The sequence below is a fragment of the Nomascus leucogenys genome, chromosome 15, assembly GCF_006542625.1.
Source record: "Nomascus leucogenys isolate Asia chromosome 15, Asia_NLE_v1, whole genome shotgun sequence".
NCBI lineage: Eukaryota > Metazoa > Chordata > Mammalia > Primates > Hylobatidae > Nomascus > Nomascus leucogenys.
In genome coordinates, this window is record NC_044395.1 from 63,857,677 (window position 1) to 63,870,599 (window position 12,923).

The 12,923-nt window shown below is 38.5% G+C and overlaps 1 protein-coding gene and 1 non-coding gene across 5 annotated transcripts in view; both read left to right on the plus strand.

Moving 5' to 3' along the window:
• FCHSD2 (FCH and double SH3 domains 2) overlaps positions 1-12,923 on the plus strand; it is a 335,209-nt gene that overhangs the window by 291,943 nt on the left and 30,343 nt on the right. For all 4 annotated transcript variants that reach the window (XM_030829076.1, XM_030829079.1, XM_030829077.1 and 1 more), the window contains one exon: positions 12,143-12,304. In XM_030829076.1, the coding sequence (XP_030684936.1) occupies positions 12,143-12,304 (162 nt within the window). The remainder of the gene's footprint in view (positions 1-12,142; positions 12,305-12,923) is intronic.
• LOC115830608 lies at positions 10,534-10,640 on the plus strand. The gene has a single exon (XR_004026136.1). It is a non-coding gene; the product is annotated as a U6 spliceosomal RNA (small nuclear RNA).

Consider the following 12,923-nt stretch of genomic DNA (forward strand, 5'->3'; position numbering starts at 1 on the left):
ATCTTGTGAATTTTTATTTCAAATGTTATATTTTTAGCTCTATAAGTTCTATGTGGTTCTTCTTTTATCTTCTAGTTCATTCCTATTTATCTTCATCTTTTTCTTTAAACCTCTAAGTATATTTATAACAGTAATTTTAAAGTTCTTGTCTACTCATTCCATCATCTCTGTCATTTCATTCTTTCTATTGGCTGATTTTTCTCTTGGCTCATGTTTTTCTGCTTTTCAAATATCTGCTAAGTTTTTACTGAATCTAGACATAGTGACTGGTTATTAAGTTTCTAGATTCTATTTTCTTCTTATAAAGACTATTGAGTTTTGTTTTGGCTGCCAGGTCAGTTACTTGCAGATCAATTTGATCATTTTGAAGCTTGTTTTTAAGCTTTGTTTGGGTTAATGTAGAGATAAATTAGAAATTAGCCCTATACTAATGCCGTGGGTATACACCAAGTTCTCTCAACTCTGTCTGGATAGAGTTGTAATATCTTTTTTTTTTTTTTTTTTTTTTTTTGAGACAAAGTCTCACTCTGTCGCACAGGCTTGAGTGCAGTGATGATGATCTCTGCTGACTGCAACCTCTGCCTCCTGGGTTCAAGCAGTTCTCCTGCCTCAGCTTCCCAAGTAGCTGGGATTACAGGTGCCCGCCACCACAACCAGCTAATTTTTTTTGTATTTTTAGTAGAGACGGGGTTTCACCATGTTGGCCAGGCTGGTCTCGAACTCCTGACCTCAGGTGATCTGCCCGCCTCAGCCTCCCAAAGTGCTGGGATTACAAGCATGAGCCACCACAGAGTTTTAATGTCTTTCAACCCTGTACAAGCTCTAGGAATTTTTTAGTTCATAGCTCTACTGTAGATATTCTTAGTAGTTATTGTTTGCCTCTCCTCCTGGAGTTCCACCTGACATCATTTCAACTTATTATAGATTTTTATCTATTTAGTATATTATCAATTTCAGTTGTCATTTTAAGTTCCATATTATCTAAAACTGGGAGTCCATTCAACTGACTTCTGTGTACTTTTGACATTACCCCCATTAGTCCTTGAATACTTTCTTCCTAGCACAACAAGCTATCACAGTGTTCACCTTATGTTTTTCCTGTCTAGACTTAGAATTAGCTGTTTCTCCAAGAAGCTCTGATTCTGTTAATAGAAAGTGGTATTTAGACACTAAGGCCTGGGCTGTGAAGGTGCTTATTGTTCTAAGTGTCATTTTTTTTTGTCTTTTCTTTGTTGTTAGAGCTAGGGATAACTTTTTTTAAATCATGAGTTCATGTTGATATTTCCAATTAACATGGACAATTAGAGGGATTTTATTTATTTTTAGAGACAGGGTCTCAATTTCCCAGGCTGGAATGCAGTGACTATTCACAGGCACAATCATAGTGTACTATAGCCTTGAACTCCTGAACTCAAATGATCCTCCTGCCTCAGCCTCCAAAATAGTTGTGACTACAAGTGCATGCCACTGTGCCCAGCTAGAGGGATTTTATTGAACTTATTTGATTTCTTTGATTTTACATTTATTTATGTCCTTTTTTCCTCTTACACCAAAAAGTTTTATTCCTAATCATATTATCTAATATTTTATTTGCTTTATATATTTAAAAAAAAATTTTTTGAGACAGGGTCTATGTCACCCAGGCTGGAGTGCAGTGGCACTCATTGCAGCCTCCACCTCCCAGGTTCAAGCAATCCTCCCACCTCCATTTCCCGAATAGCTGGGACTACAGACATGTGCCACCATACCCAGCTAATTTTTGCATTTGTTGTAGAGACAGGGTTTCCCCATGTTTCTCAGGCTGGTCTTGAGCTCCTGGACTAAGGCAGTCTGCCTGCCTCAGCCTCCAAAGTGTTGAGATTATAGACGTGAGCCACTATGCCCAGCCTGCTTTGTATATTATAGAATAATAACTGCAGTATATATTAAGCACTTTCAGAACTACAACATGAATATTGCTATTAATAGTAAACTATTGAAAGTTTTAGATTTCTTTATAATTCTCTTTGAATATAGAATAAATATATCTCTAAGACATTTTCTGCTTCTTGTAATAGGTTACTAGCTTATATAAGACTATTTTAGATGACAATATTAATCTAGGGTAAAAATATTAAAAATTATTTAATAGAACTGGAAAATGACCAAAAGCATGTAAAACTTGGAGAGGAATTTCTCCTTGAAAGAACGGGACTATACTTAGTGATATGTCCATTATATAGCCCTGCATCTGTAAGGAGCAGCACAACCAGAATTTAAGCAGAAGCTCCATCTTACTGGCCTGAAGGTGGATGTCATTTGGAAAGCCCTTCCAAATCCTTGGCTGATACCTGAGTATACATTTGGAATATAGACTCTAAGGAGCTTGGCAGGAAACAATAACTGAAAGGCAAAAAAACCCAGGAGAAATTTTAGCTGTTGCTTATCACAGGAGAACAAACACTAATCATTAAAAATACTGAAGTGGCAAAGCCCCATCTCTACAAAAAATACAAAAATTAGCTGGGCATGGTGGTGCACGCCTGTAGTCCCAGCTACTCAGGAGGCTGAGGTGAGGTAGGAGGATGAGCCCTGGAGGTTGAGGCTGCACTGAGTCGTGATTGTACCACTGCACTGCAGCCTAGACAAAAAAGTCCAGACCTTGTCTAAAAAAAAAAAAAATTAAGTGATCATATTAATGTTAGACAAAATACATTTTAGGACAAGGAATATTGAAAGGAAAATGCATAATGATTTTTATATACCCAAAGGACTATAAATCATGCTGCTATAAAGACACATGCACACGTATGTTTATTGCGGCACTATTCACAATAGCAAAGAGTTGGAACCAACCCAAATGTCCAACAATGATAGACTGGATTAAGAAAATGTGGCACATATACACCATGGAATACTATGCAGCCATAAAAAATGATGAGTTCGTGTCCTTTGTAGGGACATGGATGAAACTGGAAAACATCATTCTCAGTGAACTATCGCAAGGACAAAAAACCAAACACCGCATGTTCTCACTCATAGGTGGGAATTGAACAATGAGAACTCATGGACACAGGAAGGGGAACATCACATTCCAGGGACTGTTGTGGGGTGGGGGGAGGGGGGAGGGACAGCATTAGGAGATATACCTAATGCTAAATGACGAGTTAATGGGTGCAGCAAACCAACATGGCACATGGATACATATGTAACAAACCTGCACATTGTGCACATATACCCTAAAACCTAAAGTATAATAAAAAAAAATAAATAAATAAATAAATAAAGACATTTCATCATGAATATATTACAATCCTGGATGTGTATATAATATGCTACAAAATACATAAAGCAAAAACTGGCAGAACTGAAAGAAGAAATAGACAATCTACAATTGTAGTAGGAGACTTCAGCATCCCTCTTTCAGTAATTGATAGAACAAGAAGATAGAAAATCAATAAGGATATAGAAGATGAACAACATCATTAACCAACTTTACCTAATTGGCATTCATCGAATACTCCACTGCATATGAGTAGAATATGTGTTCTTTTAAAGTACATATAGAACATTTAACAAGACCATACACTGGACCATAAACCTGTTTCAATAAGTTTAAAAGGATTGATATTATACATAGTAAGTTCTTGATTAATTAGACTTATACTAAAAATCCATAATAGAAAGATGGCTAGAAAATACCCAAGTACTTGGAGATTGTGTTGTTCAAACACAGTAATCTGTTGCTGCCTTTGAAAACCACCCCAAACTTTATGGCAAAAACAACAGTGGTGGGGGGAGGGGGGAGGGAGAGCATTAGGAGATATACCTAATGCTAAATGACGAGTTAATGGGTGCAGCAAACCAACATGGCACATGGATACATATGTAACAAACCTGCACATTGTGCACATGTACCCTAAAACCTAAAGTATAATAATAAAAAAAACAAAAACAAAAACAAAACAAAACAAAAAAAAACAGTGGTTTATTATCTGTTGCCATTCTGGGTGCTGACTATGCATTTCCTTTTATTCTTTTATTTTCTTTTGAGATCATCTCACTCTGTCTCACAGGCTGGACTGCAGCGGCACAACTCACTGCAGCCTCAACCTCACAGCCTCAAGCAATCCTCCCACCTTAGCCTCCTGAATAGCTGGAACTACAGGCGTGTACCACCAAACCCTGCTAATATTTTATTTTTATTTTTTATAGAGACAGGGTCTCGCTATTTTGCCCAGGCTGGTCTCAAACCTTGAATTCCTGGGCTCAGCAGTCCTCCCACCTCGGCCTCCCAAAATGCGGGGATCACAAGTGTCAGCCACTATGCCAGGCCAACTAGTCACTTCTTTTGCTGGTTTTGCCTGAGATTACTCAAGCAATTACATTCAGCTAGAGGACTGGCCAGAGGGCTGAGCTCAACTGTAATGGCTGGGCCTTTTCCCCATGTGGTCTTTCATCAGCATATAGGTTAAACTGGACTTCCCCAGCATGGTGGCAGCATATTTCAAGAAGTCAAGTCCAAATAGCACTTACTGAGGGTCCTCTGTTTCCATTAAATTGGCAAATGCCCCAGTAGCCAAAGCAAATCACATGGACAAGCCCAGAATCATGGTGGGAGTGGACTACATGGATACCAGGAAGCATGATTATTTGGGAACCTTAATATCATGGTTTACCACAGTTGGTGTGACCTTGATTAAATCATTTTTCTCGTCTATAAAATGGAGTTTTGGGGCTAGGCATGGTGGCTGACACCTCTAATTCCAGCATTTGGGGAGGCCAGGACAGGAGGGCGGAAGGATCATTTGAGGCCAGGAGTTTGATACCAACCGGGCAGCATAGCAAGACCCCATCTCTACATAAAACTTTAACATTAGGTGTGGTAGCATGTGCTTCTGGTCCCAACTGCTCAGGAGAAATTCAAGGTTACAGTGAGCTATTATTGCACCACTGCACTCCAGCCTGGGCAGCAGAGCAAGACTCTGTCAAATAAATAATAGCTAGATAGATAGATAGATAGAGTTTATAATATTGACCCCTAGAATTGTTTTGTGGATTAAATGAAATACATGATGATATAGTTCCTAGTACCTATGATAAAAGCTGTTTGGATTTTTTAAGGTACCAAAGATGGAGTAGCAAATACTATTATCTACCATTATTTATTGTATTCTACAAGTAAAGCACTGTCCTAAATAGTAATACAATACACACAGTCCTTGTCCTTAGAGAAGAGATATGTTAAAGCAAATGAATTAAGTCCAAATTAGATTTACAGACTTGAAATTCAACTATAGCTTTACATTTATATGTGCTTATGTTAAATTTTGTGTTAAAATCTAGGTAATTGACTGTGTTTATAAACCAAGATTATGCATCCTAAAAGATCTGGAGTTTTAAAATATTATTTTTAAAAGCTCTACCTCTTTAAAGGTTCCAAAAATGATTTGGTCAAGTAGTATCTGGAATGCCATCAAGTTTACAGAGAGCTATACTTTGAAAATTTTTAATAAGTTGGCAAATCATGAAAATTCATTTGAAAACACTAGAAAGTTCTGCTTTTAGACAATTTTTAACTTATAAGCAACTGAAATACTAAAGGGAAGACAGCAGTGTTTAATTCTGGGACTGCAGTCTAAATCTGAGTTGGCAAATACCATGTTTATCTGTTGTGACTTGCATATGTGATTTCTAAGAAAGAGCTTGTTGGTTCACTCTTTTAAAAAACAAAAATAAAAACATTTCGTTGTTTTAAAATGAATACTAGAGGTCAGGCACAGTGGCTCACACCTGTAATCCCAGCATTTTGAGAGGTTGAGGCAGGAGGATCACTTGAGGCCAGAAGTTCAAGACCAGCCTAGGCAACATAGTGAGACAGCTGTCTCTACAAAAATTTTTAAAAATTAGCCAGGCATGGTGGCATGCACCTGTAGTCCTAGCTACTGGGAAGGCTACAGTAGGAGGATCACTTGAGCCCAGCAGTCCGAGGCTGCAGTGAACTATCGTCATACCACTGCATTCCAGCTTGGGCAAAAGTGAGACCCTGTCTCTTAAGAAAGCAAAAGCATACTAGAATGGTGCTAGGGCGAGTGGATATCCATATGCAAAAGAATGAAGTTTGACCCTGTTAAAAGATAAACTTAGGCACATTAAATTTTTTTTTATTTGAGAAAATAGCAATAATTACTTGGGCAGCACCAGATCATATGCAGTTCAGGGTTCCACCAATGGGACACCACAGGAATGCTTTTATAGGGTGAACTCAGAAGCAAAACAAAGCAAATATTTGATTAGTTAAAGTGGCACAGTAGTAGCCTTTTTTGGATCATTCCAGTGGAAAGTTTCTAGTTAGAAGGTAGTTGGCAGTTTTTGATTGGTTAAGCTTCAGTTTTGTTTTGCCATTTATACTGAGTTGAGTTTTGGTTTGCTTACATAGGAACCCGGGATGCTGGAGCTGCCTCAGTTTAATGACCTTCCAGTTAATTATCTTAACAACCCCACTTTACATCATATATGCAAACTAACTCAAAATGAACACCTAAATGTAACAGCAAAAGCTAATAAACTTACAAAAAAAAACCACAGGGGTAAGTCTTTGTGGCCATGGGTTAGTTTCTTAGATATAACACCAAAGCCTAAGCAGTGAAAGAAAAACTAGATAAATTAGACATCATCAAAATTTAAAACTTTCATGTTTCAAATGACACTATCAAGAAAATGAAAGCCCACAGAATGGGGGAAAATATTTGCAAATCATGTATCTGATAGAAACTTGCTTCTAGAATATATTAAAACTCATAATAATAAAAAGGCAAAAATACTCAACTTAAAAATGGGAAAAGGATCTGAATAGACATTTCTCCAAAGAAGATGTACGAATGACCAATAAATAAGCACATGAAAAGATTCATTTTTTTTTTTGAGACGGAGTCTCGCACCGTTGCCTGGGCTGGAGTGCAATGGTGTGATCTCAGTTCACTGCAGCCTCCACCTCCCGGGTTCAAATGATTCTCCTGCCTCAGCCTCCTGAGTAGCTGGGATTACAGGCACCTGCCACCATGCCTGGCTAATTTTTTGTATTTTTAGTAGAGATGGGGTTTCACTGCATTGGCCAGGCTGTTCTCAAACTCCTGACCTCATGATCTGCCCGCCTCAGCCCCCCAAAGTGCTAGGATTATAGGCATGAGCTACCATGCCTGGCCTAAGATTCGTAACATTAATAGTTATCCAGGAAAATGCAAACAACAGTAAGATACCACTTTATATCCACTAGCATGGCTAGAATCAAAAGACAGACATTAACAAGCGTTTGCCAGGATGTGGAGAAACCCTCATTACCCTACTGATGGGATCAAATGATAGAGCCACGTTGAAAAACAGTCTAGTATTTCCCCAGATGGTTAAACTTAGCATTACTTCATGATCCAGCAATGCTAGCCCTATGTATAAACCCAAAAGAAGTGAAAATATGTCCACACTAAAACTTACACACACACGTTTATAGCAATATTATTCATAATAGCCAAGAAATAGAAACAACCTAAATGACTCCCAACTGACAAATGGATAAACATTCTAATGTATATCCATACAATAGAATGTTGTTTGGCCATTAAAAGAAATGAAATACTGATACATGTTACAACATAGATGAATCTTGAAAATATTATGCAGTGTGAGAGAAGTTAGTCATAAAAGACCATGTATTATATTATTTCATATGTGTTAAATGTCTGGAATAGGCAAATCTTTATAGACAGAAAGTAGAATAGTGATTGTCAAGACTGCAGGGAATAGGGGGCTGGAGAGCAATAGGTAAATGGTACGTGGTTTCTTTTGGAGGTGATAAAATATTCTAAATTTGACTGTGGTGATGGTTGTATGTACTATGAATATACTATAAGCCATTGAATTTCAGACTTGAAATGAGTGAATTGTATGGTCCTAAAAAAAAAAAAAAAAAGTTGTGTGCCAAAAGGTCTTTGTCACCTGAGCTATATGTCAATAAAGTTTTACCAAAAAAAAGAAAGAAATTATGAAAAGAATAAGCAGATTTTTGCAAGACTATTTACCAAATGGAGTGCCTCTAAGCCAAAAATTCCAATTATCTTATATAAAGATGTATATGATACCCCAAACCATTGTATTGTATACTTTAAAATGGTGCAGATAGTAAATTTTATGTAATGTTTTACCTCAATTTTTATAAAAATCTATTTGCTTAAAAATGTTAATATAAAAAAATTAATTCAGCAAAGAAAGCCCAGTGAAACAAGTCAGAACATAAATTGTTTTTGATATCAACTCCCCAAGCAGAGAATACGGAGGGAAATCAAAATTGTGTACCTATTGGGCACAGCAGTTCACACCTGTAATTCCAACACTTTTGCAGGCCAGGATAGGAGGATTGCTTGAGCTCAGGAGTTCAAGAGCAGCCTGGGCAAAAGAGCAACCACTCTGGCTTTAAAAAAAAAACAACAACAACAAAACGTTATGTACCAAAGGTATTTGTCACTGGAGTGCAATGGCTATCTATTCACAGGCATGATCATAGCTCACTGCAGCCTCAAACTCCTGGACTCAAGTGAGCCTCCCTCCTCAGTCTCCTGAGTAGCTTGGACTCCAGGTACAAGCCACTGCACCAGCTGCAACTTGTTTGTCCAAGAGTCCCACAGAAAGCCACCAAGTGAGAGTCCTCAAAATTAACTTATTGGAACCTTAAATGTTAAGGAAGAGATCACCACTTGTATATGTGAAACAATGAAGCTGAATGTATTACTTGCTAAGCAAAAGAGGCTGAATGTATTACTTGCTAAGCAAAAGAGAATGACAGAAAACACATTGACTCTGAACAAAGCAAGATTTGATATATAAGGTTTTGAGTAGCTTGAGTGTCAGGGATTGGCAGATTTTCAAAACTAGGAATGTTTAAGGGGTTGGCTCACTTTTAGCCTTGGTGTTTAGAGTTTGGAGGACTAGTAGAAGCAGAAGCTGTCACAGATTAGCCGACTTTCAGAGGCATGGCTGTTGGAGCAAAGCAGCAGTTACTTTCTGATCGGGAGGGGTTTAAAACTAGTTCTGTGGTTACTCATTTATGGTTTATGGAAAAAGGCCTAAAGAATAAGCAGTTATTCCCTTTCTTGAATTTGGAGAATAGGGACTTTTTATTCTCAATCTCTGCTGTTTCTGCCAGCCACATCATAAATGTAGTTTAAAAGCAAAGACATGACTGTTAGTCGACAAACAAGTTAATCAATAAAAGCAGCCAAGTCAAAGGGGGAATTCTTTTTTTTTTTTTTTTTTTTTTTTTGAGACGGAGTCTCACCCAGGCTGTAATGCAGTGGCGCAATCTCGGCTCACTGCAAGCTCCACCTCCCTGGTTCATGCCATTCTCCTGCCTCAGCCTCCCGAGTAGCTGGGACTACAGGCACCCGCCACCACACCCAGCTAATTTTTTGTATTTTTAGTAGAGACGGGGTTTCACTGTGTTAACCAGGATGGTCTCGATCTCCTGACCTCGTGATCTGCCCCCCTCGGCTTCCCAAAGTGCTGGGATTACAGGCATGAGCCACCGCACCCAGCCCAAAAGGGGAATTCTTTAAGCTTGTGCTGAAGAATGTTAGAATTGTTAGAGAGAAGTTCTTGAATATTAAAAATTATTATTATTAAAGAGACACAGTAGTTTATGACTCAGTATCATTGAATGGCAGTCTTTCAAGATTGGTAGAGCCAATCTTGAAAGAATTGGTAGATCCTGTTCAGTCTTTTCTTGGAAAAGTAGAAGCACAGTTATATAGGATATTTATTCAAAAAAGGTTACTGAACACATAACAGGAGAATAACGCTGAATGTCAATGCTTGAGTCTTAAAGGAGCCCCCAATTATATCAAACAGGCCTACTTAGTTAAATAGCTAAGTATAATTTAGTGCCTATCACATTGTAATTAGATCTATATAGAGTGCTTTAGGAGCAGAGAAAAAGGAATTATTAACTGCCTAAGGAAGGTGGAGAAATACTTAGAAAAATCTTTGTGGAAAGGGTAATATTTGAATGGACTGTCAAAAGATAAGCACTCACCAGGCATCAAAAAGCAATGAGAAGGCATTTACAGAGGGACTGACATGCCCGCAGGCAGGCGAGCACGTGATGGATCAGAGGAACAGCAAGTGAGACAGTGGGGTGGGAGCATAGGGGGGTGTGGAAAGAAACAGTAGAAGGAAATAACTCAGCCAAACTGTGAAAGATATTTTTTATTCCTAGTTAAGAATTAGTTAATTCTTTACTCAGCAGATAGTCAGGAGTTATGAAAGTTTTTAAACAGGGGAGCAACATGATGAGGTCATTCACAGACTGTAAAACATGGATTACAGAGGAGAAAAAGTCCAGGAGATGGGCTAGAAGGCTACTGAAAATGCTGGATTTCAGGATGTTCTGAGGCATAGCCTTATGAACAGGAAAAGGAAACAGACTTTATCACTCTTGATCTCTTCCTCATCACAAGTTATATTTGATCTATCATCAATACCATGCCCTTGTCAAAATGCAAGTATGTGCTCACTTCAGCATCACATATATTAAAATTGAAATGATACAGAGAAGATTAGCATGGCCCCTATGCAAGGATGACACACAAATTCGTGAAGCATTCCATACTTTTATTAAAAAAAAAAAAAGCAAGTATTCCATTGTTAGGAGACCCTGATTCCTTTCTTTTGTTCATGTTCTCTGTCTCTCTGCCTCTGTCTCTCTCTCTCTCTTCTTCCCTCCCCCCAACCCTCTCTTTCCCTTCTTCACTATCTCTCCTCCCTCTCCCCTTCTCTTGCCCTGCTTCAAGTGAAAAATTAGCATCTATGCCAGGGAAGAATTGCTAATGAAAATCAAGATTGTTCTAATTGATCAATTAGGAAGAACTTAATTAATTTGAGGGAAAAAAGCCTTGATTTCCTTTTTTTGATAGGGATATAAACAAGAAGTTTATAATAAATGGTAACTTGGCTGGGTGAGGTGGCTCACGCCTGTAATCCCAGCACTTTGGGAGGCTGAAGCAGGTGGATCACCTGAGGTCAGGAGTTCGACACCAGCCTGGCCAACTTGGCAAAACCCCGCCTCTACTAAAAAATACAAAAATTAGCTGGGTGTGGTGGTACACAGCTGTAATCCCAGCTACTTGGGAGGCTGAGGCAGGAGAATTGCTTGAACCCAGGAAGTGAAGGTTGCAGTGAGCCAAGATCGTACCACTGCACTCCAGCCTGGATGACAGAGTGAGACTCCATCTCAAAAAAATTAAAAATTAAAAAAAAATGGTAACTTAAAAAGTAAAAGCTAAGCTGCATTGCCACAAAGAATACACTTGTGCAAAAATATGTCTGCATGTGGACAAAGCCTTGAGAATATTTGCCATGTAAGACTGATAGGATCATGTATGATTTTTTTCCTTTTAAGTAATTTCCTTTCGTGACAGTTACATAGTTTCTTGGTTTGTTTGTTTGTTTGTTTTTAACAGTCTTGCTCTGTCACCCAGGCGAGAGTGTAGTGGTACAATCTCCGCTCACTGCAACTTCCCCTTCCTGGGTTCAAGTGATCCTCCCACCTTAGCCTCCCAAGTAGCTGGGACTACAGGCCCATGATACCATGCCTAGCTAATTTTTTTTTTCAACTTTTAAGTTCCGGGATACGTGTGCAGGATGTGCGGGTTTGTTATTAGGATGGTGCAAAAGTAATCCTGGTATGTGTGCCATGGTGGTTTGCTGCACAGATCAACCCATCACCTAGCTATTAAGCCCAGCTCCATTAGCTATTCTTTTTAATGCTCTCCTTCCCCACCCATCACCCCCTGAGAGGCCCCAGTGTGTGTTGTTCTTCCCCATTCATGTGTCCATATGTTCTCATTGTTCAGCTCCCACTTACAAGTGAGAACATGCAGTGTTTGGTTTTCTGTTCCTGCCTTAGTTTGCTGAGGATAATGGCATGCAGCTCCATCCATGTCCCTGCAAAGGACATGATCTCTGTCCTTTTTATGGCTGCATGGTATTCCATGGTGTATATGTACCACATTTTCTTTATCCAGTTGATCATTGATGGGCATTTGGGTTGATTCCTTATCTTTGCTATTGTGAATAATAAAAGCCTTGATTTCTGACCATTTTCTTGGTTCTCTAGATAATTAAATTGAAAGCTGAAGCCCGGTTGGACCTGCTAAAGCAGATTGGTGTTTCTGTGGACACATGGCTAAAGAGTGCCATGAACCAAGTAATGGAAGAACTGGAAAATGAGCGATGGGCCCGCCCTCCTGCAGTGACCAGTAATGGCACTTTACACTCGGTACGATTTCTTTTCTTGGATATGATAAGTTGATTTTCACTGAAGCATGCTTTGACTCTGTAGCCAAACTGAATAATAGCCAAAATTTTTTTAAAAAGATAAAGTTTGCTAGTGGTTTAGGTTTTATTCTTCAGCCTGTCACTAATTGATTTAAAATTATTGCAGGAAGTGAAAGAGAGGAAAAAATGAGTGTATTTTTTTAATGTACGATGAAGAATATGTTATCACTATTTGGGTTATCGATGCCTATCTACCAAACTCATCCCATTCATAGAGTAAATATGCTTTGTGTCTGGAAGTAATAGAATAGAAAACAATCTAGTGTCTCTCAAGTTCTCAGAGGTCTTCTTTAGTGAAAATGAAAATAAACATCCAGAGATTTGCACAAAATCTTAAGTGAAAGGAATGTTCTTCTTAGTATGTGGGCTTAGTCTGAAGGTGACTTCAATTCTTAACAGCTTTCATATTCTCCTTACATAGAGAGCGTGTAGGTGAGTTTTACAGACAAGGCCAGGACACAGCTTAAGTTTCCTTACTTCAAGTCCAGGGCTTTTTCTACTCTGATGTCATCTGGTTCAACCTTAGTTTTTCATGTTGGAGATCTAAGTACCAGAAAAAT